Source organism: Cervus canadensis, chromosome 5 (genome assembly GCF_019320065.1).
Source record: "Cervus canadensis isolate Bull #8, Minnesota chromosome 5, ASM1932006v1, whole genome shotgun sequence".
NCBI classification, from domain to species: Eukaryota; Metazoa; Chordata; class Mammalia; order Artiodactyla; family Cervidae; genus Cervus; species Cervus canadensis.
In genome coordinates this window covers 92255480-92283217 of record NC_057390.1, presented here as the reverse complement: position 1 = coordinate 92283217, position 27738 = coordinate 92255480, and the positions used below count along the sequence as shown (strand labels likewise).

The 27738-nt window shown below is 46.3% G+C and overlaps 1 protein-coding gene across 4 annotated transcripts in view; it reads right to left on the bottom strand.

Annotated features, from left to right (window-relative positions):
• MVB12B (multivesicular body subunit 12B) overlaps positions 1-27738 on the bottom strand; it is a 195798-nt gene that overhangs the window by 117696 nt on the left and 50364 nt on the right. For all 4 annotated transcript variants that reach the window (XM_043469576.1, XM_043469577.1, XM_043469578.1 and 1 more), the window contains exons 3-4: positions 8351-8458; positions 3006-3102 (exon numbers count right to left, since the gene is read on the bottom strand). In XM_043469576.1, the coding sequence (XP_043325511.1) occupies positions 3006-3102; positions 8351-8458 (205 nt within the window). The remainder of the gene's footprint in view (positions 1-3005; positions 3103-8350; positions 8459-27738) is intronic.

Genomic DNA, 27738 nt, shown 5'->3' with positions numbered 1-27738 from the left:
GATTACTAGTGGGTATGCAGTTTCTTTGGGGGTAATGAAATGTTCTAAAACTGATCGTGTTGATGGTTGCACAGCTGTGAATATACTAAAAACCACTGAGCTGCAACTTTAAATGGGTAAATTGTATGGTATGTGAATTATACCTCAATAAAGCTGTTATCCCCAAACTCAAATATATCAATATATAAAACTCAAATATATCAATATATATATATAAAGCAGAATTCACCCTGCTTTTTCAGGGTGGCACTGTGGTTAAAAGCGTGGCGAGTCATGCTTCTGTGTGTAACCCAGTTACTTCCCTACTTCTAGATGTGTTGCTGTCGTTGTTGTTCAGTCACCCAGCCGTGTCCAACTCTTTGTGACCCTATGGACCGCAGCACGCCTGGCCTCCCTGTCCCTCACCATCTCCTGAAGTTTGCCCAAGTTCACGTTCACTGCATTGGTGATGCTGTCCAACCATCTCATCCTCTGATGCCACTTCTCCTTCTGCCCCAGGAGTCTTCTCCAGGATCACAGTTCAAAAGCATCAATTCTTCGGCATTTTGCCTTCTTTACGGTCCAGTTCTCACAACCATCTGTGAGCACTGGGAAGACCACAGCCTTGACTATATGGACCTTTGTTGGCACAGTAATGTCTATGCTTTTCAATACACAGTCTAGGTTTGTCATTGCTTTCCTGCCAAGAAGCAATTGTTTTCTGATTTTATGGCCGCAGTCACCATCCGCAGTGATTTTGGATCCCAAGAAGAGGAAATCTGTCACTATTTCCACCTTTTCCCCTTCTATTTGCCATGTAGCAATTGGGCTAGATGTCCATGATCTTAGGTTTTTTGTTTTTTTTTTTTTTAATATTTAGTCTTAAGCCAGCTCTTTCATCCTCCTCCTTCACCCTCATCGAGAGGCTCTTTAGTTCCTCTTCACTTTCTGTCATTACAGTGGAATCATCCACATATCTGAGGTTGTTGATTTTCTTCTGCCTATCTTGATTCTAGCTTGTAACTCATGCAGCCTGGCATTTCTCATGATGTGCTCAGCGTATAGGTTAAACAAACAGGGTGACAGCAGACAGCTCTGTTGTACTCCTTTCTCAACCTTGAGCTAATCAGTTGTTCCATACAGGTTTCTAACTGTTGCTTCTTGACCTGCATATAGGTTTCTCCAGAGACAGGTAAGATGGTCTGGTATTCCCATCTCTCTAAGAGCTTTCTACAGTTTGTCATGATCCATACAGTCAAAGGTTTTAGTGTAGCTGATGAAACAGAGATAGGTATTTTTCTGAAATTCTCTTGCTTTCTCTATAATCCAGTGAATGTTGGCAATTTGATCTCTAGTTCCTCTTCCTTTTCTAAACCCAGCTTGGACATCTGGAAGTTCTTGGTTTGCATAATGCTGAAGGCGAGCATGCAAGATTTTAAGCATGACCTTACTATCATGGGAGATGAGTGCAACTGTCCAATGGTTAGCACATTTCTTTGGTACTACCCTTCTTGGGAATTGGGATGAGGATTGACCTTTTCCAGTCCTGTGGCCACTGCTGGGTGGTCACTGCTTCCAGATTTGCTGACATAATGAATGCAAAACCTTGACGGCATCATCCTTTAGGGATCTGAATAGTTCTGCTGGAATTTCACTGCATCTACTAGCTTTATTAACAGCAGTGCTTCTTAAGGCCCATTTGACTTCGCACTCCAGAGTGTCTGGCTCCGGGTGACGAACCACACCGCTGTGGTAATCTGGTTCATTAAGATCTTTCTTATATAGTTCCTCCATGTATTCTTTCCATTCCATTCTAGACATTTAACCTTGGTTATTTCTTTAATCCTTAAGTTGCTACTCTACCTCATTTTTCTCATATGTGAAATAGGTATGTATTAATAATACCTATCTCCAAATAGGTACCTATCTTCAGGGGTCTTCTGAAGATGAAATGCAATCAGGTATATATAACATTTATGACAGGGGCTACATAGTAAATACATACTAAATACTGACTGCTGTGAAATTATTAGCTAATACATGTTAATAACAAACAACTAGAAGTAGACCAATGTCCAAAAGCGAAGAGAGCATTAAGAAAAGTATGCTACCCATGGAATCCACTGTTTCATTAAAATAATAGCTATGTGGGGTCCGTGTAGATATGGAAAGTCTGATCTATAAGAAATGTCTGCAGCAAAACAACCCCCTCCCGCCCCAAAAAAAGTAGGTCTAAAATGGGAAAAACAAAGTAAGTGTGACAAAAAGTGAGATGCAAAGTTTCATGATGGATCATGTGTCATAAAGGAAGGATCCTCTGGATTTGTTTCTTATTTGCCACATCACTCTTGTGGCTATCCTAACACTGGTCCTAAGTAATATAAAATAAAGCAAGTTAGTTGCCGTACATTAAACTGAGGCGGCTCAGCCACCCAGAGGTTTCCAGTACTGTCTAGTGACTGACGCCACGACAAGAACCTCAGACTGCCACGCGGTCCTGAAGAAGCTTCCGACGTGTCAGCCACTCACTCCTGCTCCATGTTGCTCAGGGTCTTCCCTGAGGGTCTTCCCTCAATTTCAGATCTTGAGGACTCTAACTTGCAGTCTTTCTGGTTCTGACTTTTCCTATACCAAGAGCCAAAAGTGGGGACATCAGGGCACTTGTATTCCCTGAGCGTCTTTTGGGTTTTTTCCTTTTGCTTCTGGGTCTTGTGCGAAGCTTGGCTTCAGCATCGCTGGAGGATGGGCTAAGGACAAACTACAACCGGTTTCCCAAGTGAACTGATTCAGCAGGGAGCCCCATTCTCAGAGAAAAGGGTGAGTTCTGCTCACTTCCACACCTCTACCCAGAACATGCCAAAGTAGAGCCAAGTCAGACACATGTCAAAAGCAGCAGGGTTTATTTGTGGGCACGCAGTAAGCCCTCCTAAAATGTTTCTGAAGCAAAATGCACATAAAAATGTCTACACATACACCTGAAGGAAGAAAACTCTCACTGTGGTGAGTAGGGCCAGAGGGTGACTCACGTGTGTCCACCGTCTCCTGAATCGGGATGAAGCCGACAGGCAGAGTGTCCTTGATGTCGATGAGCTTCATGTCCACTAACACATTTCCTAAATGGCTCTTGGGAAGAAAGAAAAGAGATACAGACAATTAATCTGAACACGCCTGTGGTGGGTCTGCCATTCTAGCTTCAAAACGCATATTTAACACAATGACTCATGCAGCTTTACGACAGCAGGTTAATTAGAGTAGGTGCCAGTTAATGATCCCCAGCGGCTACAGGGGGACTCTGGTGGCCCCCAGGAAAGGATTTCATCTGCAGAACCTCAAGGCCACTCAGACGTGGCCTTGGTTAGCAGGACAAGTGGCCCAGGAGATGCCCAAGATGTAACCAAGCAGAGGGCAGCTGTGCACCCACGTCCCAGGGCCACGCGGCCCCTTAGCCCTGAGCATCAGCTCTCAGGGAAGCAGGTTTAGAAGAGCACATTCCCGGGGTGGCTGTTGCCCCGGGAGGCAGGGGAGCTGCATCTCTAACAGAGAATCAACCACACTCCCCAATGATCGCTGGTCTCTGCATATTGACACGCATTTCGGTGGCTAGATATGTTCTGTAAAACCCCATGAATCGTAAACTCACACAGAGTGGAAAAGCCCTGCTGCCTAATATTACACATCTTCCAAAATGACATGCACAGGGGCCTCTTAAAGCTTCTACTTAGTGGTGGTGCATGGGGTCGACAGTGCACAGTTTTCCGTAACCAGAGCAAAAATATCTTCGAAGATGGCACGCTGTCCTATAATTGCGAGAAAGAATTCTCTGCAAATGTGCTGGCACTTGCAGCCCACATTTCAAGTTGGAAACGAGCTCTAAAGAGATCTACCCTACAACTTAAAACAAAGTGGGGCCACCTCGGAGGTTTCATTAACATCTTCAGAGTCATTTACAACTTAGCTCCCCCTTTCTCTAGTTAGAGCCAGTTAGAAAAAGAATGATGCCTTCCTATCCCAAATCTCTCCTGTTAGGATGCTAACAACGCATTTGGCATGCCCATCTTCCAGAAAAGCCCAAGCCCCCATAAGCACACGCGCGGTTTACTTGTGCTGTGTTTGTTCCCAGACGACCCCGCCACCTTGCCCTGCACGGCAGGAGAGTCAAGCCTGGCCTGCTCAGAGAAGGGCGCGGCCCTCAGTCTCTGTGGCCCCGCCCGTCCTGCCCAGTGCCAACACCATCACTGAAAGCCAAGCAGGGAACTACTATCATCTCAACTCTATGCTTTGTTCCCTCTTGGCACTCTCAACTTTCCTTCGTATCAGTTCCTAATGGCATGTTTGTGAGGTTTTTATTTAGCATCTGCTTCCCCACCAGGGTTTAAGAACCATGAGGACCAAAACCATCTCTGCTACTACTACGTATCCAAGCCTAGCATAGATCTTGGCAAATAGTAGGTACTCAATAATTACTGCTGAATAAATTACTATTTTGGGGTACATTTTCAACCAGGCGGGCCACTCAGAATCAGAAATCATAATGGACTTGCTCGGACGACAAATCTAAATAATGCCAACAAAAATATTAAAAGTATATTTAATAAATGCATTATAAACCAAAAGTACACAAATGAAATAAATTCCTGAAATTTAGCCATGAGGGTCAAAGTGTCGAGTGTAAACTATGACCAGTGTTTTCTCGGCACTGTGGTCAGAAAGCCGTCTCTTTCAAAAGCTGGTATTTGCGGAGGATTTAAAATGATTACATTTCAGGTAGCTGGGTCTTGGGAAAACAACGCACAGACCAGCACAGCAAGTGGAGAGTGGAACCCTAACACGGAATAAATCTCTGACCACAGAGAAAGGGTTTTAACCATTAACCCAACTCGCAAACACCAGCTGCTTTCAGAATCGTCTGATCTAATCATACTTTTTTTTTTTTCATGGCAGTTGCTTTTCTATGTCATCACTGCTTTCTGCATTGAGAAATTAACAGCCGGGTATGTTTCCCTGCCCTACAGATGGATGGGCATTCATCAATATCCTTCTCCAACGTCTTCCATCTGACAGTTGGGTTTTAATAGAAGTCAACTGCAAACCACTTAACGACCTCACCCTCCACACTCTACGAACGTCCCTGATCATAAAGCCAGAACATCAGTGGTGCAGCCATTAAAAGAGGCATGAAGACCCCCCTCCTGTGCACACGGACGGGAGGTTGCACCGTCAGAGCTTCCCGCAGCCCAAGTGAGGTCCCTCGGCGCCCGGGGCTGCCGCTGCACCGGGTTTAATACAGTAGGTCTGCGACACCATTAATTTTGCCTGTTCCTCTCCCCTCCCCCATCCTGTGCTCTCTTTCATTTCCTCCTCATAAATATGAAGAACGTATTCCCAATCCTTGTTGAGCAAATGATTCATGCCAAAAGCCCAATATGCACTGACTCAGGGTATTTATATTGTCTCTGGTAGCCAGTATTTGCTAGTATACTGTAATTATTTTTGACAACCTTGCATTTAAGGTAGCCACAGATAACCAACTTAATATTCAAATGTTCATAAATCCTTCTGTTTAATATCCTCCCTACCTAATCTATGTACATTATTATTACAGGTAATGCAGAAAGTACAGGGCATGAAAAGTGCAATTAATCTCGATCCTTCCCCAGGAAGCAATGTCACTCCAAAGCCAGGTTTCTGTGTTAACAGCATTATTGGGGGAAAGGAGTTCAGGTTCCAGAGGAGTCTCCCCAAACTCCTACACAGGGAGTCTCAAGTCGCCTAATTAAGAATCTGTCCAGTCTTGAGATTCTACATCCCTCCTTTGCAGTTGTAAAAAATTATGCCATGCAAAGTCTTGGCTCTGACAGTGGGGCTGGGACAGACTGGCTGTAACAGATTAAAATATGGCTCATTCCTGCTCTACTCCTGGGCTGGCAAGGGGGCCCCTGCTGCCCCTTTGAACTGACTTCCCTCCACGTCTCACTACAGGACCCATTCATTCTTTTTCTGAAAATAAAATGCACCTAATTTCCTTACTGCTTCAAAAGGAGGGCAGAGGATTCTCCCACTGCCCTTGTCCTGGTCTTACACCCTCTCCCACACACACCTCACCATGCCCGCCTGGCCCTCATAGAGTAAGAGATACAAAGCACTCAACACACACCTCCTGAATGTTCGACAAATGATCAGATCGATGTATTTTCTACCATCCACTTACCCATGACACTAAAATTAACAAGCCCCAGTGACTTCATTTTTTAACTTGCTATTATTGTCCCTACTCCAAGGGATCAGGGGCTCTTCTGGCTGAGAGTACCAACAACCCATAGCCTTTAAGGAAATGCAACAAAAACAGAAATCAAAAACAGCCAGTGAGATCGTAGCTGGCCTCTGCAGCCACGGTCTCCTCTTCAGCAGGAGATGCCGGGGCTGAGTGGAGATCAGGAGTGAACACGTGAAACCACCGGGCAGAGCACGGGTGTGAACACGAGATGCTCAAGCCTCAGGAGTTGGTCCTGCAGCCCTGCGCGGCAGTGAACATGCGGACTTCCTGCAGAAAGGGGTAGCCAGAGGCAGAAGAGAGGTGACAAAAGCGAAGAATATGCATGGTTTCAAAGAGTATAGGTAACCTCCAGGAACAAAAGGGACAGGAGAGCACCGTAGGTGTTTATGGACGTAGGATGGAGGGATGGAGCCAGGGGCACTGCCCGAACGTCACAGGCCTGACATCTGGAAAGGTAACCTGGCCTTCAGACCTGCTCCTGGGGTCTCTTCACTCACCGTGACCCGACCTCAGACCTGCCCCTGGGTCTCCTCACTGCACCATGACCCGACCTCAGACCTGCCCCTGGGGTCTCCTCACTGCACGGTGACCCGACCTCAGACCTGCCCCTGGGGTCTCCTCACTGCACGTGACCCGACCTCAGACCTGCCCCTGGGGTCTCCTCACTGCACCGTGACCCGACCTCAGACCTGCCCCTGGGGTCTCCTCACTGCACCGTGACCCGACCTCAGACCTGCCCCTGGGGTCTCCTCACTGCTCTGTGACCCGATTCAGACCTGCCCCTGGGGTCTCCTCACTGCACCATGACCCAACCTCAGACCTTCTCCTGGGGTCTCCTCACTGCTCTGTGACCTGAAGGTCCTGCTCAGACCCACCACAGGCCCAGCTGCCAGGAACTTCCCTCCTCCATCAGGAGCTCTGTCGTTTACAGTGAGCATTTATTACTCTCATCATGAGTGGGAAAAAATGAGGGCAACAAGTCCTCCCTGAATATGTTAGAAATCATCTTCCTAACACACACTTATCAACAAATGGGAATGGCTGCTGGACAAGAGTGTGGGTCACAGATCCATGCGACGGTCCACAGCCAGAAAATGCTGCAGGGAGGCACGAGGACTGTGACAGGACCACGGGGCTGTGGGGCTTGTGACAGAGAGAGAGATGGCGACCTTTCCCCTTCCAGACTTCTGACTGGGGATGTCTGACCCTATTTCTTCTTTATCACTCATGAACATATTTTATTGTTGCCATAAGATTTATAAAAATAATAAAAATATGTCCCATCTGGTTATTTTTTTTTTGTATTTAGGCCCAAAATAAAATGGCACCCCTAAAAATGAAAATCTGACTGCTCCCTATTAGGGTTAGGGAAGACAGGTGTCCTTGGACAAGCACACAAACTCCCTGATCTCAGGAGCTATTACTTTAAGAGCCTGAGGATGGAGGCAGCATATTTGCAGAGCACCCAGGACAAGCCTCACAAGGAAAGGATACTGACAAGAGCCACTTCTCTTTTTTTCTAAACCACCTATTAGAACATCTTTAGTAGGTACCTTTAAAATTTCCTAATTTATGGGCTTAAGTATTCAAAACAACACAGTAAAAGTAATCTGCATGTGTGGTGAATACCTACTCGCCAAAACAATGAAATGTCACGTGGCAGAGAGACCTGGGGAGAAAGTCAACGCGGCCACGTCTTGGGGAGGGGTGACCATGGGACATCCTCTAGCTCTGCTCCCCTCTGCTGATCAGCTTTAAAGCCAGCTCCCTGGGAAGATGCCCACATCATACTACCCTGCAATTTGTTACTCGGATGAAAGGCAGGCAGGATGAGAGCTGTGAGAAAAATCTTCTCTGGGTTTCCTCTGGAAAACAGGTTTTAATGGAATTCACTACACACTTGGGTATGTGGTTAATAATACTGTTAATAAATGAAACCCAGCAGTGGTTGCTGATCCTACCCTGTTTACTTAAAACCACAGATAAATTAACACAGCGATGAAAATAAACCACCACCAAAAAAGTGAGCAGAATTTCAAACACGAATGGAAATGACTTGTCCTCACTTAGCAAACGGAAAGCCACTACTAGACTTACATTTTCTTTGGAAAAGGATCTTGTGAAGCACAGGTATCGGGTAACCTTGGATTTAAATAAGCCGTCTTTCCAGAGGTCAGCGTCCACACCATCTGCTGTCTGCGAGACCTGCAACAAAGAGACGGAGAAGAGGACGCAGGTGAGGCAGGGGCCACGGAGGGCGGGTGTGAGGAGCTTCCGTACCTGTGCCAATTAACTCCGGCCCAGGCTCGCGTGGCATCTCATTAGTCCACTTCACCAGGCCCTGGGAAGAGATTTTTCCAAGAGGGGCCCAGGGAGAGTGTGAAAAATACAACTTCTAAAAATATTGTCCCTGGGGAAGTCATTGATTAAAGACAGCCTGACAAAAGTGGTTCTAATGAGAAAAGAGGAACTTTTGTTTGTCATGGACCAAGAAGGGACTGGAGAAATCAGCACACGAAGGTGCTCATTACCAGTCACTCCGGGGACGGTACAGGGTGCAGAGGGAAGTCCAATGGGGCGTGAAATGCCAGCTGAGGGGGGCACCGCCTGCCAGGAGCCTGGGCGGCTTCCTGCTCTGGGACTGACTGGGCTGGCCAGGGGCTGCTGTCACTGGGCGTGGGGGGGCGGGCAGGGGGTCAGAGAGGTTCGCCCAGCCCCGTTTCCTTTCAGCACAAGTTCTGTGAGTGGAACTCAAGGCTGAAAACCAGCATGAAAGGAAAATAAAAAAAGACTCAGCCTCTTGTTTCTAGTCTCACTGAGGAGCCATATTCTTGTATTTGGCTGTAGAAATTTCCCGCTAAGGGCTTCCCTGGTGGCTCAGATGGTAAGGAATCTGCCTGCGATGCGGGAGACCTGGGTTCGATCCCTGGGTTGGGAAGTTCTCTGCAAAAGGGAATGACAACCCATTCCCGTATTCTCGCCTGGAGAATTCCATAGACATAGGAGCCTGGCGGGCTATATAGTCCCTGGGATCGCAAAGAGTCGGACATGACTGAGCAACTAACACTTTTCACTTCCACTTTCAAGAAGCGTTCAAGGATGAAGCCAGCCTTGATATGAGTCTTACAGGACCTGGGCCCTGGGCCGTGGGACCGGGGCCATCAGTGGGAAGAGTTCACAAGGAGACGGGAGAAGAGAAGGCGGCTGGCCGGGACACGCTCTCCCTATTCTCTCCACGATGCTCATTAGGGAACGATCAGGCTCTGTGCTGCTTCTTCCCTCAGCACCTAACAGGTCAGAGGGGTAATCGACCTCCCACACCCTGGCTGCACCCCGTCGGGACTCTGGGAAGACCTGGGAGCAGCTCTTCTTTGGGGAGCAGCGCCTTCTGCAGCCGGCCCCCTGTGGTGCACTCTGGGGTCTCCCTGCTCCTCCTTCTGAGGCTTAGACTGTGGGAGGCACGTGTGCTCATTTGTGTCCCACTCTTTGCGACCACATGGACTGTAGCCAGCCAGGCTCCTCTGTCCATGGAATTTTCCAGACAAGAATACTGGAGTGGGTTGCCATTTCCTTCTGGGTTATCGTCCTGACCCAGGGATCGAACCCACATCTCTTGCGTCTCCTGTATCGGCAGGCAGATTCTTTACCAGCTGAGCCACCGGGGAAGACTGTGGAAGCCTTCCTTGATCTGACAAGCTCTAGGCAGTCCTCACAAACTGCTGAAAACGCCTCTGTTCTTTACACAAAGCTGGCCTGATTCTGCCCCGTCCCATGTCCACACGGCTCGGACTGTCACGTGCGAAGCCGGGAGTGTGGGGGCCGACTCCACCCGGAGGGTCCCAGAGCCCCCACGGCCACGTTCTCTGAGGGAGCCCCTGAAAAGACCAAAGGCCAACTGGCAAAAGAAAAGAGCTTGCTTTCACACCAAACAATTGTTAAGTTCATAAATGCCATAAAGCGACAAGAAGGGTCCTTATGCTTAATATGCAAAGATGTTTGACCTGAAAGCTGAAGGAGGAATGGTATGGTGACAATCTCGGACAGTCTGGTTCAAGTATGTCACTCCCACAGAAAGAACACGGCGGAACAGACCAGGCCTTGTCCGCACTTGCCCCCATAATGGTCGTACATAAAGTTCCTCGGAAAACCTGAGATTTGAGGCAGTGGCCCCAACTTCTACTACCAAGGATCTTTTCTCCCATGGGTTCCACGTTTGAAAGATTTTTGTTTCCCAAACTCTGCTTGTATTTCCTCAGTTCAAAGATGTAGCCATTTGGGAATCACCTGTGGATTTAAAGCACACTCCTTTAGGAAAAAAAGAAATATCATGTCAAATTGCACAAACCTATTTCTCAGATGCATGGCAATTTCGGAACCATTAAAATGTGACAAGATGCCAAAGGAACAAAGAAAGAAGGGAGCCTATGTGGTTTCTCTATAATAACTGCATTATTTTTAATAAATTAAAAAAAAAAAAAAACCAGAGAGTCTGCAGAACACACAAAGGCTGCGGTACCTCAGAAGAGAGAGAGCTGCGTCCGGCCTTCCATGGAAAAGCCTGGGGGTTCAGGAGGGTTTTCCTGGCTACTGGAAATTCCACCGTGGGGTGGTGTGCCCCTTCATTCAAGGCCATCATTTCCAGGGTTTGAAAATGAGGATTCCCTCCTCTTATCCCACTGCTAGAATCTTCCCTTTCCTGAATGAAAAGACACCCTGGTATGATGAAGAGGCCAGTGCAGGAATGCAAAGAGGGGAGAGGGAAGCAGGAGCAGGCCTGCTCCTTCCCCAGAGGCCCCCTTCTCTCCCTCTGTCCCTGCAGTTAGCAGGCCTCCAACCTGCTCCTGAGGCCCGTTCAACAAGGTCCACCATGGCCCAGCTCTGCCCTGAGCCACAACTCATGTGCGGCGAAGTGAATATGTGTGCTGCCCTCCAACCCCAGCCAAGGGGAGGTGAGGAGGGAGGTGAGAGGGAGAGAGAGGAGGAGGCAGAGAACCGCGTGTGGGGGTGTGCGTGCACACATGCGTGTGCATGGGTGGGTGTGGGTGTGCACAGCACAGAGGTGCCTGCAGCCAGGGGTCCACAGGCTGGGCTGGATCCCCCTCCAAGGCTGCTTGGGGCGTGGGGAGCCCAGAGCTGGCTCAGCAGCAGGACTAGGGAAGTGGCCCTGGAGGAACAAGGCTGGGCCTTCACAGCTTGCCTTCCCTGGAGCAGGAGAAGTACCCAGGCAGGTAAAGGTGCTTCCCAACCTAAACTCTCCCCATGGCAAGTTGGACTAGCTATGAGGTAAGTTGGAGAAGGAAACGGCAACCCACTCCAGTGTTCTTGCCTGGAGAATCCCATGGACAGAGGAGCCTGGCGGGCTACAGTCCATGGGGTCACAAGGAGTCAGACACGACTGAAGTGACTGAGCATACGGGGTAAGTATGTGGTCAATAGCTACATGGGTGCCCTGCAGAGGTTCACATCTAAACTCTGTCCCCGTGAACTCAGTCTTGAGTCCCAGGATGGGAGAGTGGGTACAGGGAGGCAGGCTAGGTGTGGAGGAAGAAGGTTCTAGGTACAGCAGACCCCAACCTGACACCCCAGGCTTCAGCAAGCCCCCTCTCTCGGGGGCACTGTGGGGACAGAGGGAATAATGCATGAGACCTGCCTCAGTGCTCACCCGGGACCCCACGAAGCCAGCACAAACTGACAGGTTTACGCAAATGTGACGACGTGAAACACGCTTTTAAAGCAATATCATACTACATCAGGATTCGAAAAGCCCTGCATTGCCACATGGGGGCTCAGCTCCAGCCTCTGGTCCCTGGGGTTCCTTCCCCATCTCTGGGACTACACCTGGTCTTCAACACAGATTATGTACTTGTGTGATTAACCTTTATCTGCTCTACTGCCCCACCACTGACAAAAGCTTTGCCAAGACAAGGACAATGTCCGATGGCCATTTATCCCCTGTACTCAGCATCCTGCCTGATACACATGGGCTCAACCGCAACTGGCTGAAGGAGTGAACGGATGAATCAGCCCATAGATCTGCAGCAAACCGTGAAAAACCAAGTAACCCTGCTAGCTACTGGAGTAAGGTAATACAAACTTTAAAAATGAAATTTCCAGGACTTAATCCCTTGAGCTGAGTGTATGTGTCCCCTTCAAAATCTCCACTCGGAGGTCAAACCCCCATTTCAACAGTGAGGTCACTTATTCTTTCGGTTTTATCTGTACCTGTTGTGTTCCCAAAACGACTAGAGGATGCCCAATGCTGCTGCCAGCTGCAGTGCCCCGGGCGTGTCTGTCATAGGGGTTCACACGCGTGTGCACACACACACCCCCCTTCCACACACTCACACGCTCATACCCTCCCTCTCCTTTTCCCATCTTCCCAGTACAGGAGCGGCCTCTGCAGAGGAAGAGGGGGGCAGTGACAGATAGGACACCTGGGTTTACCTCTCTTCCCCACCAACATTCTTCTAAAATGATAATCAAGTGGAGACAGCAGGGAGCCACTAAAATAAAGGGAAAGAGAGGAGGACAGCATGAGGCAGATGCCATCAGATGTGTGGAGGCGTGGAAAGTGGAAGGTCCAGGGTGCAGCAGAGGAGGGGGCACTGACATCCCAGGGCCCGACACCACTGCGATGAGGGTGGAGGGCCTGGAGGTGGGTGGGATGCGAGTTTAGAACTGGAGACGGACAGAACAAAGCCGTTAGATTCCTAGATCCCCACTCTGCTTCAGAAGTATTTTCTGCAGAAATGGGCTCAGGGCTCCAGGACACCAGCTCGGTGGGGAAGGACGTGAAGGAGGAAATAAAACTCCAGAGTCAGAGCAGAGGGTAATAAGTCTGCACACTGAGTGGAACAGTGATGAACGGCGGGCCCTCCCCGGCCCCCTCCAGGCCCACCCTCCTTCCTGCTTCTGGCCCCTTGGGAGCCAGGTGTACCCCCTAAATGCTGCAAACTGAAGGATGCGTCTCTGGAGAAATTAAAGAGTGCCAGAGAGAAGACCAGCACCCACAGGCTCTGAGGTCTCTGGTTACGGTTACAAGAGCCAGCTCCCGGGCGCACGAGCCCCACCCCTACCACAGGGCTCCGACCCCAGGAGCTAGGGCTCGGCTCTTACCTGACAACAAAGAATTACCAGGCACGGGGGGGCGGGGGGGAGTCTCAAATATGATGACAGGGTCCAAATTATTAGAAGAAAGGGGACCTAAAAATAGCACAGAAAACAGGAGGAAACAATAAAAGCTAAAGAATAAACAACTAAACCTGTAATGAATATCTTCAGAGGGATAAGTGAAGATATTGCAGTCACCAAGCAAGAACTGGGTTTCCTTGGTGGCTCAGACAGGAAAGAATCTGCCTGCAATGCAGGAGACCCGGGTTCGACCCCTGAGTCAGGAAGATCCCCGGAGAAGGGAATGGCTTTCCCACTCCAGTATTCTTGCCTGGAGAATTTCATGGACAGTCCATGGGGCTGCAAAGAGTTGGACACAGCTGATCGACTAACACTTTTACCTTTTTTTTAAACAAGAATAGAATATTGTGGAAAATGTCTTAAAAGGAAAAATTTAAGACAACACAAGGAGTTTAGACATAAAAACTTAGAGCTAAAATTAAAAATTAAAAAAATATATATTGGAGGAGAAAATTGAGGAAATCTCCCAGAAAATAAAATACAAAGGTGAAGAGAGAAACTAGAGATGGGGAAAAAAAATTAAGAAAACTGAAGAATCAATATAGTATCCAACAATGAAATTTGCAGAAAGGGAAATAAAAAATAGAAGAAAAGATGAGCCTCCACAGTAAAGAGGTCCTGAGAGTTCTAGCACAGTGAATAAAAAAATCCCACCCCAAAGCACTGCCATGGAGAATCCCATCAATTTTGGGATGAAAAAAACGCCCTTAGAACTTCCAGAGAGAAGTAACAGGCCACGTACAGAGGAACGGAATCAGAGTGCACCCGATGTCTCATCAGCAACACTGAAAACTAAGGCGCGAACAACCTCTTCAAAATTCTGAGGATTTCTGGAATTCTCCACCTCAACCAGCGTCAAGTAAGCATGAAGGTAGAAGATGTTTGCAGACGTTCAAGGACTTACAAAGTTCATCTCCCGCGGCCTTTTCTAGGGAGCCTAGAGGAAGATGCGCCAGCACGACTGGGGACTGAATCGATACAGAGGAACCTAGAGCTCCAGGAACAGGCCGCCACACAAGACTGCTAGGGGGACGGCTTGGACTTCGGGAAAGGAGAGAAGGTCGTGGAAAGAAGAGCGATGCAGGCCGTCTCTGGGGGAGGAGGCAATGTGGACTGCACCCTGGCTAGGGGTGTGGATGGGCAACATGTCAAGCATTTACAGGCGTGAAGCTCTGCGAGAAAACATAACTTAGTAACTAACTTGAAAACTTTGAAGAAAAACTTTAAATTCTCATGTAAAAATCAGTAGGCATCTAGACAAGTAAGCAAGTGAAAGAGACAAGTCAAGAACTAATTCCACGAAAAGGAAAAGGTTACAAGAAAGAACCTCCAGTCCTGGGGCATCACTTGATCCAGTGGTACTCAATGACTGCCTCATTATGATGAATAAACACTGCCCACTGATGTGCCAAAACTGTGATACTGCCTGATGGGCGGAGAACATGAGAAAACTACATGTGCAGGATAGGAGGTCAAGGAATAAACAGTACAATCACATTATTTAGAAATATGGAGATGAAGTGCCAGAAGTGAAGAAAATCTAAAAGAGCTGAAAGTAACTGCCTCTGGGGAATGAACCAGGGAGAGCAGGCAGAGACAGGGCCGGGGTGGCTATACTTTCTTAAAAGTCCCTTAGTACTCTCTGATTTAACTGTGTGGGCATCACTTTGTTAAAAAAAGAAAAGTGAGTGTTAATTTTAAAAACTCAAAAGAGCTGGAGAGATGTCTCATGGAAGACAGGACGGGCGAGATACTCCCTGGAGAGAAATCTTTACTATGAGGACCACAAGGATGTTCCTGCAGGTACAGCGTGACCCGGCTCCGGTCATCTCCTTAGTGAGTCCCAGAGTGTGACAACGACCAAAGCTGCACATGCCTTCTCCGCTGCCGAGTCCACCCAGGGACAGGAGCACGTGGAGGAGCCGCGGCCCCCAAGCCTGGCAGAACCACACCAGGCCTTGTACAGCTGCCTGCCTGGTCCAGGCTCAGCCTCTGGCTCGTGCAGCCCAGGCCCCTGACTTCCTTCCTTCTCGGGCTCCAGCTCAGAGGTCACATTCTGCACAACCGCAAGGCAGTCCCAGAAGGAAACGTGTGTTCAGGAAGCCCAGAGAGCCCACGGGGCGTGGGAAGGAACCCCTGAGTGTAACTGCAGGAAAGCCTCCTGGTTTGAGGACAGGCAGAGGGGCAGGGATCCCGGCCAAGTACTCACTGCTGTCGGGGCTCTGGTCCAGGCAGCTGCTGTGCAGTCTCACTGAATCCTCCCAACCACCCGATGCAAAGGGTACTACTTCCCCCTCAGTGTACAGATGAGAAAATGAGGCTTGGTGAACTTCCATAAACTCACTCGAAGTCACTCTGTGGTCAGAGCAGAGGTGGGGCTCTGTGCCCTGACTCTGCCCCCTCAGCACCCAGTAAACAGAGCACCCCCACACAGCCCAGGGAAGGACGGTCCACCTTCTGGGTCAACACCAGGGCACCTCTGGGCCCTGCCTTGGGGACAGGTGACAAGCCACGGGCAAGCCTTTCTGACCCAAACACAAAGAACCACCCAGGCCACTTAAAAACAGTGCCACAGGGAAAGGGCGTTCCTGAACGCTGTAGAGAGGATGCCACGGGGCACCCATGAATGCTGCAGAGAGGATGCCATGGGGCACCCCTGAATGCTGCAGAGAGGATGCCACCGGGCACCCCTGAATGCTGCAGAGAAGGCAGCGCTCGGGAACAGTTCTGGAAGCTCATGGGTTTGGAGAGCTTTGCTGTGATGACAGGAGAAGAGAAGGAAACAGACTAACTGGAACGCTTTAAAAGGTCCTGTGCAAAAAAAAAAAAAGGTCCTGTGCATTCACACAGGGCCCAGCGTTCTAACGCTGCTCTTCAACTTGCAGGCCACGGGAACACTTGAGCTCGCCCACACAAGGGGAGGGTGGAGGACGTGGGCACATGGGGACCAGGGAGCACCCCGGCCAGCAGGCCTCAGGAAGAGCCCACACTGGGGTTCACTTGCTCGGAGAAGAGATGCAGGGACTTGTGCGAGAGACTGCACCCTCATCACAGACGAACCAACTCTCCAGTCTATTCACTGCGTTCTAAACTCTGCGAGGACCCCAACAACAACACACATTCACTGTGTGCGTTCTAGGTGCCGGGACGGGCCCCAAGTATTTTATTCTCAAGTCATTAGTGTAAGTTACCTCAGTTAACACAACAGCCCTATATGAGTTACTGTAGTAATCGGTTACTAGCTGATTTTATAGATGAGGAAATTGAGGAACCAAAGGATTGTGGCTAAATAAATTATGGTATGTCTATGTAATGGACATACATAGGACACATATTATATAACTGAAACTAACATAATGCTGCCTGTCAGTTATACCTCAATAAAAATAAATTTAAAGCAATAACATTAAAAAATACCCATAATGTCAACTGTGCAGAACCAATGCAGAACTGAAGGACACACATTCAGTTCTCAGAAAGGACAAAGTATGTATATGTATAGAATTATGTCCATAATATATTAAGCGGGGCAGCAGGGATCTTCGTACTAGAAAGCATATGAGACAATCCACATTAGGGGGAAATAGACACACCAGTTACTCCTGAAATGAGCATTAAATTCCATTAACTTGGTGCTGCCTATTAAAAGCCTTAAAGCTATATATGTCCCGTGACCAAGGAACTTCACTTCTGAGCACAGAGTCTGAGGGGACCATCAGCTTTGTGCACAAGAGTGGATCATCACTTGTCCCTTCACACTGAGCTTCTGGGCACCTGATGTGGATGAGGTGCAGAGGACAGAGGGCTGGACAAGATGGACTTGGTCCCTGACCCCACAGGGGACATTCCAGATGGGGGAAGATGCATAACAAACAGGTAGACAAACAAATATGTAAGACGACTTTAGAAGTAATAAGAGTCTTATCTAAAGGAGAGTAAGGGGGACAGTGACTGAGGGAGGGCAGGCAGGGGACAGGCGACCAGGGAGGGCCTCTCTGAGGAGGGGCCTCAGTGCTGACTCCTGAGATGGGAAGATGCTGTCGTGAGACCTGGAGGCAGAGCTGTGTGCAGCGAGGGGAAGATGAGGCTGACGGGTGGGCCACAGGGGCAAGGGGAGGGCTCTGGGGCCAAAACCTGGTAGGAGGGGACTGGTAGGAGGCAGGAGGCTTGACATTGTAGAGGCAAACGAGGGGAGCGAGTGACATACTTCTAATGACCAAAGGATGTCCTTATAATGCAGGACTCCTCAGCATTTCAAACAATGCTGAGGACACACATCTCCTGACAAGGAAAGTGGAAGGGAAACAGTAAGTTACACAATGGTTTCTAAAGTACAATCTTGGGATCAAATAAATAAAAAAAAAATGATACAAATGAACTTATTTACAAAACAGACTCACAGGTCACCAAATCAAACCAACAAAAGGGGAAAAGTGGCGAAAGTGATAAATTAGGAGACTGGGATTAACATATACAAACTACTATATATAAAACAACTAACAAGGACCTACTATAGCACAGGGAACTCTGCTCAATATTCTGCAATAACCTATGTGGGAAAAGAATCTGAAAAAGAATGGATACACACACACACATGTGTATACATATATGGGCTTCCCTGGTGGCTAAGACAATAAAGTAACCACCTACGAATGCAGAAGACATGAGAGACATGGGTTCGATCATCGGCCAGGGAAGATACCCTGGATAAGGAATGACTACCCACTCTAGTATTTTTGCCTGGAGAATTCCATGGACAGAGGAGCCTGGTGGACTATAATCCATGGGGTCAGAAAGAGTCAGACACAACTGAGCAACTAACACCTTTTCTCATATATATATATATAAATGTTTCACTTTCTGTACATCTGAAACTAACACAACACAGTAAATCCACCATACTCCAATGAATTTTTTAAAAATGCAATCTTATATTTTGTTTTTAAAAGTTAGCTATATAGGAAAGGATCTAAACAAATCAAAGCAACGTATTAAACTGCTGTTTGGTTCTGCACAGTTGACATTATGGGTATTCTTTAATGTTATTGCTTTAAATTTATTTTTATTGAGGTGTAACTGACATACAGCATAATATTAGTTTCATTTATACAGCATATGATTCAATATTCTATATACCGTGAAGTGATCACAGTAAGTCTAGTTAACATCTGTCATGATACGTACTTAGAGAATTGTGTGTGTGTGATGAGGTCTTCTAAGACCTACCCTCACTGAGCAAGTTTCAAATATGTGACACAGTCACAAGTAAATATAACTACGGTTGCCGTGCTGTTCATGACATCTCATCACTTATTTATTTTATAACTAGAAGTTTGTACCTTTTAACTTTTTATGATTTTCATAATAAGAAAAACAAAAAATTTTAATATTAAAAAAAGAAAAACAACAATTTAAAAGACTTCATTCGATGGAATGAGAAATAACGATCTGCTGGATTTAAACCTAAGAAACACTTTGTAAATCAGCTCCCCAACTAAGCTGACCGGAGAGTGGCTGGCAGTAAATCCTTAAAACTGTCAGAGGTCCTTCAATGTCAAGATCAAGTACTCTTGCCCAAAGAGAAACTATTGAAAGACTGCTAACCATGGGTTTCATCAACCCGTTCACACCCTGGTGTTTTAAGAGAGCCCACCCACAATTCAAAGATGTGCTTGGCAGACAGAAAGCAGTCAAAGGGCCAGGAAATTCTGCAGACATTCCAAAGGAAATATCTGGCAGACGCTAGAAATAAGAGTTGCGTTCAAAGGGCTCTTGAAGTGTGAGATCATTCACTGCTGAAACACACACACTTCACCCAGGTCAGACAGTGGCCAACCAGGGAGCCACTTAAACCCTTACTCAGACCAGTGTGGACACAACATCCTTCTGGATCTCTAATAGGAGGTGTGACCAAAATGCTTTCTAAAAACGACAAAGTGAAATGAGCCTTTTGACTTATCTGGTGACAAGCCCAGGAACTCTTGGGTTTTGGTTCTGATCTGATTTGCATCATCTTATTGTTTTGAATCCTGAATGGAGACTCAAGCCTGCCAGGAATCTTCAGCTAAAAGTTAGGATATTTCTTACCCAGAGAAATGAATGCATGGCTCCGTCCCGAGCCTGCCACGGCTCCCTCCATCTCCAGGCTGGTCCCTCCACTCACACCCCAGCTCTCCCTCCTCAAGTTCACCTTCCCTGAATGCACCTGGCGACCTCCTGGCTTTGTCCCCGCGGTTCCCTTTCATAACTCAGGACCTGGCTGACAGAGCCCACTGCCGGGTCTCCCTGCTCCCACCAGCCAGGATTATACTCGCTTCTTCCAGGATCTTCCCTTCTCAGAGCTTCTTGCGTCAAACCTTCTCTAATATCAAGGAAACTGTAAGACAGAGGAGAGTACTTGTTTTTGGAGGCAAAAGGTGGCAACAACCCAAATATCCATCAACTGATGAACAGATAAACAAAATGTGATCTATCCATACCATGGAATATTACTTGGCCATAAAAAGAGAATGAAGACGTGACACATGCTACAACACTGATGAACCTTGGTAACATTATGACAAGTGAAAGGATACTGTACATTTATGTGAAATGTCCAGAAAAGGCAAATCCACAGACAGAAAGTAGATTCATGGTTGCCAGGGGCTGGAGGCATGGGGAGATGGGGAGTGACTGCTAATGGGTTTGAGATTTCTTTCTGGGGTGATGAAAATATTCTGAAACTGAAGATTACACAACTCTGTGAATATACAAAAAACTACTGAACTATACACTATTAAGGGGGGAGGGTTTTATGGTAGGTTAATTATATTTCAAGAAAGCTGTATTTTGGAAAAAGGCCTTACAGCTGGCATGTAGCAGATACTCCAAAAATGTTAGTTCTTTATGATTACTTCTGCTCCTTAAAGTAAGGATCCTGCTTTACTCCTTGGGTGTTTTTCAGAGTACCCAGCCCAAGGCCCTGCTGGTGGAACATAATCAGATACTGACCAGATGTCTGAGTGAACAAGTAAAAGAACACACAGTCTGAAATATGCCATGGAGCGAAGGGAGCACATCGGAGCTGCACGGAACGGCCCTTTTTCTTCCACCCCTGACCAGCTGCCATGGTTACTGCAGACACCCAGAGGACTGGTTCCCGAGGCTGGGTGGGTGGGAGAAAGCAAAGGGCCCCGGAGACACCCCTGGAAAACAGGAGCCCTGTTTCTGCCTCTGCCGCCCCCAGATGGCCAGGCCAGGACACAGCCCTGGGCCTCCTCCACAGGCCCCCTGGAGAGCGTTATCAGTGGCACAGGGGTCTCCTCGTGGCTGGCGGGCACCCACGTGGAGGGTGCGCCCCTCGCAGCCACGAACACTCAGTCTGGGACAGAGCTGCTGCTGACACACCGGGGGCCGAGGCACGAACTACTCAACAACAGCATGCAGACATGTGACAATCACTGTAGAATAAAAGATTAATCAGAGCTCTGACTCACATAAAAATCAAATTCTAATAGATTAAACGTGAAAAGCAAAACTTTAGAACTTTTCAAAACAGATGTAAGCTATCTTTATAATTTTAATAGAGAGAATTATTAAAGAAATGAACACGTGTATAAGAAAATCTATAAAAGAGAAGACTGATGAATCTTCAGTTCAGTTCAGTTGCTAAGTATGTACAACTCTCTGCGACCCCATGGACTGCAGCACGCCAGGCTTCCCTGTCCATCACCAACTCCTGGAGCTTACTCAAACTCATGTCCATCAAGTTGGTGATGCCATCCTACCATCTCATCCTCTGTCGTCCCCTTCTCCTCCTGCCTTCAATCTTTCCCAGCATCAGGGTCTTTTCCAATGAGTCAGTTCTTCACATCAGGTGGCCAAAGTACTGGAGCTTCAGCTTCAGCATCAGTCCTTCCAATGAATATTCAGGACTGATTTCCTTTAGGATGGACTAGTTTGATCTCCTTGCAGTCCAAGGGACTCTCAAGAGTCTTCTCCAACACCACAGTTCAAAAGCATCAATTTTTTGGTGCTCAGATTTCTTTATAGTCCAACTCTCACTCCATACATGACTACTGGAAAAACCATAGCTTTGACTAGATGGACCTTTGTTGGCAAAGTAATGTCTCTGCTTCCTAATATGCTGTCTAGGTTGGTCATAGCTTTTCTTCCAAGGAGCGTCTTTTAATTTCATGGCTACAGTCACCATCTACAGTGATTTTGGAGCTCAAGAAAATAAAGTCTGTCACTGTTTCCACTGTTTCCCCATCTGTTTGCCATGAAGTGATGGAACTGGATGCCATGATCTTAGTTTTCTGAATGTTGAGCTTAAGCCAACTTTTTCACTCTCCTCTTTCACTTTCAAGAGGCTCTTTAGTTCTTCGCTTTCTGCCATAAGGGTGGTATCATCTGCATATCTGAGGCTATTGATATTTCTCCCAGCAATCTTGATTCCAGTTTGTGCTTCAACCAGCCCAGCATGTCACATGATGCACTTGGCATATAAGTTAAATAAGCAGGGTCACAATATACAGCCTTGACGTACCCTTTCCTGATTTGGAACCAGTCTGTTGTTCCATGTCCAGTTCTAACTGTTGCTTCCTGACCTGCATACAGATTACTCAGGAGGCAGGTAAGGTGGTCTGGTATTCCCATCTCTTTCAGAATTTTCCACAGTTTGTTGTGATCCACACAGTCAAAGGCTTTGGCATAGTCATTAAAGCAGAAGTAGATCTTTTTCTGGAACTCTCTTGCTTTTCCTATGATTCAGCAGATGTTGGCAATTTGATCTCTGGTTCCTCTGCCTTTTCCAAATCCAGCTTGAACATCTGGAAGTTCACAGTTCACGTACTGTTGAAGCCTGGCTTGGAGAATTTGAGCATTACTTTACTAGCATGGGAGATGAATGCAATTGTGCAGTAGTTTGAGCATTCTTTGGCATTGCCTTTCTTTGGGATTGGAATGAAAACTGACCTTTTCCAGTCCTGTGGCCACTGCTGAGTTTTCCAAGTTTGCTGGCATATTGAGTGAAGCACTTTAACTGCATCACCTTTCAGGATTTGAAATAGCTCAACTGGAATTCCATCACCTCCACTAGCTTTGTTTGTAGTGATGCTTCTTCCTAAGGCCCACTTGACTTCGAACTCCAGGATGCCTAGGTCTAGCTCAGTGATCACATCATCGTGGTTATCTGGGTCATGATGATCTTTTTTGTATAGCTCTTCTGTGTATTCTTGCCACCTCTTCTTAATATCTTCACTTCTGTTAGGTCCATACCATTTCTGTTGTTTATTGTGCCCATCTTTGCATGAAATGTTCCCTTGGTATCTCTAATTTTCTTGAAGAGATCTCTAGTCTTTCCCAATCTATTGTTTTCCTCTATTTATTTGCATTGATCAATGAGAAAGGCTTTCTTATCTCTCTTTGATAGTCTTTGAAACTCTGCATTCAAATGGGTATATCTTTCCTTTTCTCCTTTGCCTTTAGCTTCTCTTCTTTTCTCAGCTATTTGTAAGGCCTCCTCAGACAACCATTTTGCCTTTTTGCATTTCTTTTTCTTGGGGATGGTCTTGATCACTGTCTCCTGTACAATGTCATGAACCTCCATCCATAGTTCTTTAGGCACCCTGTCTATCAGATCTAATCCCTTGAATCTATTTGTCACTTCCACTGTATAATCATATGGGATTTGATTTGGGGTCATACCTGAATGGTCTAGAGGTTTTCCTTACTTTCTTCAATTTAAATCTGAATTTTGCAATAAGGAGTTCATGATCTGAGCCACAGTCAGCTCCCGGTCTTGTTTTGGCTGACTGTATAGAGCTTCTCCATCTTTGGCTACAAAGAATATAATCAATCTGATTTCAGTATTGATCATCTGGTGATGTCCATATGTAGAGTCTTTTCTTGTGTTGTTGGAAGAGTGTGTTTGCCATGACCAGTGCGTTCTCTTGGCAAAACTATCAGCCTTTGTCATGCTTCATTTTGTACTCCAAGGCCAACTTTGTCTGTTACTACAGGTATCTCTTGATTCCTACTTTTGCATTCTAGTCCCCTATGATGAAAAGGACATCTTTTTTGGGTGTTAGTTCTAGTAGGTCTTCATAGAACCATTCAACTTCAGCTTTTTCAGCATTACTGGTTAGGGCATAGACTTGGATTATTGTGATATTGAATGATTTGCCTTGGAAACAAACAGAGATCATTCTGTCATTTTTGAGACTGCACCCAAGTACTGCATTTTGGACTCTTTTGTTGACTATGAGGGCTACTCCATTCCTTTTAAGGGATTCTTGCCCACAGTAGTAGATATAATGGTCATCTGAGTTAAATTCGCCCATTCCCATCCTTTTTAGTTCGCTGATTCCTAAAATGTCTATGTTCACTCTTGCCATCTCCTGTTTGACCACTTTCAGTTTACCTTGATTCATGGAACTAACATTCCAGGTTCCTATGCAATACTGTTCTTTACAGCTTCAGACTTTACTTCCATCACCAGCCACATCCACAATTGGGCATTGTTTTTGCTTTGGCTCTGTCTCTTCATTCTTTCTGAAGTTATTTCTCCATTCTTCTCCAGTCGCATATTGGGCACCTATTGACCTGGGGAGTTCATCTTTCAGTGTCATATCTCTTTGCCTTTTCATACTATTCACGGGGTTCTCAAGGCAAGAATACTGAAGAGGTTTACCATTCCCTTCTCCAGTGGACCACATTTTGTCAGAACTCTCCAACATGACCTGTCCATCTTGGGTGGCCCTACACGGCATGGTTCATAGTTTCACTGAAACTTACTATCCTAAAACTAAAAACTTTGATACAACAGAGGCCACTCAAAACAGTGAAAAGACAAGTCTCATACTGTGAGCAATGCAGAACTGACAATATCCAAAATAAATAAAGAACGTCTACAAATCAACAAGGAAAAAAAGGAAGAGAAAAGAAAAATAATATACAACATGTAAAAGCCACGTGAGAAAATGTTCAACCACTCTGATGGTGGTTTAGTCACTGAGGCATGTCTGATTCTTTGCGACCCCATGGACTGTAGCCTACCAGGCTCCTCTGTCCATGAGATTTCCTAGGCAAGAATACTGGAGTGGGTTGCCATTTTCTTCTCCAGAGGCTCTTCCTAACCCAGGCATCAAACCCAGTCTCCTGCACTGCAGGTAGATTCTTTACCAAATGAACCACCAGGGAAGTGGCTAAGAACAAATTTAAAAATGACAATTTTATACCGTTCATGGTAAATCAATGACTAAACCATAATAACTACCTGACCAAAATGAGTGGGGCACAAGCTGGCACAGCCCCTTTGGAGAACACACTTACTAACTTTGGTAAGGGGGAAACGACCTAGCAATTCTGCTCCTTAATTGTTCCCTAGAGAAGAAATTCTTAGCATAAAGACATAAGTATTATTGTTTGTAATACCGTTTATAGTAGTAAATTATTGGCAGCAGTGCAAATCCTCATCAAGAGAAGGGTGAATAAGTACATCACAGTATATTCATGCAACAAAAATGCACACAGCTTTAAAAACACGTGAACTGGAGCTACATGTACCCACAAGGATAAATCTCAAAAACAGTGTTAAGCAAAAAAGCAAGCTGAAAATATGTACGGTAGGATAAGCTTTCCATAGGATGATAGCATCGATATAAAAGTGGAAACAAATAAACGGGAATGAAAAACACTGAACTCAGTGGTTACTCTGGCTTAGAAAGGACACGTGGGCCTAAATGGTGCACAGGCACCAATAATGTTTTGTTTCTTTTATTAAAAAAAACAAAACACATAAACTTGGTTGAAACATTAAGACCTGGAAAAGCTGCATGGTGATTACATGGATATTTACATGGATAGTTATTCTGTATACTTTTGTACATATATGAAATGCTTTGTAACACAATTTTTAATTTAAGAAAATCAGACAAGAGACTTTAAAAGCAAAGAAGTGGGGCCTTTAAATACTTGCAAATGTGCATAAGGAGGAGTGCTGCCAGAGGAAACACAGGACACCCACTTAAATGTGAATTTCAGGTAAACAATGAATCATTTTTTTCAAATTTTAAAAAAATTTCAAAGTTTTTACATTTAGCTGGGTATCCCGTATTCTTATTTGCTAAATCTGGTGATCCAAACAAGAGGCCTCTACTGAGGCTTTGTTTAGTGAAAAACTGGGAGGAAACTGAAGCTGAGCAGTGAGAGGGGGCTGCCTGAGCAGAGTGCTCAGCCTACACACACACCACACATGGGGGAGTGAGAACCCGCCAGACACACACGCTGATACAGAAAGATCTAAATGACACGTGCATCCTTCCGCAGAGACAAAGCGAGAGCTCACTGCGTGATGTAAGTCATACTGAGAGAACAAGCCATGAAGCTGTATTTCTGACAGTTATTTACATGTGCAAATGAAGGGGGAAAGGACGAAAAACCAAACTGAGGACAGCAACGAACAGAAATAAGGAGTGTGGTCAAAAGGTGCTTGAGCTTTGGCTGTGCTGTTTGATATTTTTAAATAAGAAGCTTTTGTATTCCTTATTTAATTAAAAATAAATATGATTTCTTGCAGAAGGGAAACACAACCCAAGCAGGCTATCTCCAAAATTGTTAATAAAATGCATGGGATTACGGGGAAGAAAAGGTAGCATTTTCGCTCGTTGGTTTATACAATTCTACATGATTTGGATTTTCTGAAATGAGTTTTTATTGTTTTTAAAATATCATGAAGATGTTTTTAATTAAAAAAAAGGCATGGTTCATTGATCCTCTATCACAGAATCAGGAGAGTTAGGACTTTATTATGGAGACAGAGAAGGAAGAGAAAGAGAAGAAAAGAGAAGCTGCTGCTGAAGGCTAGTTCAGCTCCGCAAGACCACCCTCTCTGTCCCTGCTAACCATGGACAACGTTTCAAAGCCCCTTTCTGGCTGGACTCTAGGCTGACCACCTAGACCGCATACGACCAAATACCTTCTCTCCTAGGCCAAGGAAGCAGGAGGGCACAGCAGCTTAAAACATGGACTATGCCATCAGCAGACGAATGGATAAGAAAGCTGTGGTGCATATACACAATGGAATATTACTCAGCTATTAAAAAGAATGCATTTGAATCAGTTCTAATGAGGTGGATGAAACTGGAGCCTATTATACAGGGTGAAGTAACTCAGAAAGAAAAACACCAATACAGTATATTAATGCATATATATGGAGAAGGAAATGGCAACCCACTCCCATAATCTTGCCTGGAGAATCCCTTGGACAGAGGAGCCTGGCGGGCTGCTGTCCATGGGGTCGCACAGAGTCGGACACGACTGAAGCAACGTGGCATGCATGCATGCTTTGGAGAAGGAAATGACAACCCACTCCATTATTCTTGCCTGGAGAATCCCCGGGACAGAGAAGCCTGGTGGGCCGCTGTCTATGGGGTCACACAGAGTTGGACACGACTGAAGTGACTTAGCAGCAGCAGCATGAAATTTAAAAAGATGGTAACAATGACCCTATATGCAAGACAGCAAAAGAGACACAGATATAAAGAACAGACTTTTGGACTCTGTGGGAGAAGGCGAGGGTCGGATGATTTGAGAGAATAGCATTGAAACATGTATATTACGATGTGTGAAATAGATCACCAGTCCAAGTTCAATGCATGGAACAGGGCACTCAAAGCCGGTGCACTGGGACAACCCTGAGGGATGGGGTGGGGAGGCAGGTGGGAGGGGGGTTCAGGATGGGGGACACGTGTACCCCCATGGCCGATTCATGTCAATGTATGGCAAAAACCACCACAGTATTGTAAAGTAATTAGCCTCCAATTAAAATAAATTAATTAATTAAAAAAAACATGGACTATGGTACAGGACAGATGTGAATTCAAACCCTGGCTTTGTCACTTAGTGGCTGTGTGACTTTGGCTGAGTTCCTTGACCTCTCTGAGTCTCAGCTTCTACCTCTGCAAATGGAGACAACAGGTTCTATCTCAAGCAGTTGCAGTAACAATTTAAAGTGTCAGTAATGTGCTTTGCCCAGCACCTAGTCTGGTGGTTCACACGGTAAGGAATATGCTTATAATGAGGGAGACCCAGGTCTGATCCCTGGGTCGGGAAGATGCCTGGAGAAGAGAATGGCTACCCACTCCAGCATTCTTGCCTGGAAAATCCCACAGACAGAGGAGCCTAGCAGGCTACAGTCCATGGGGTCATAAAGAGTCGGACATGACTGACTAACACTTTCACTTCACTTAGCACACAGAAAACACTTCCTCAGTGGTAAATGCTGGTGTTCAAATTGTATGAGATGCTCTGGG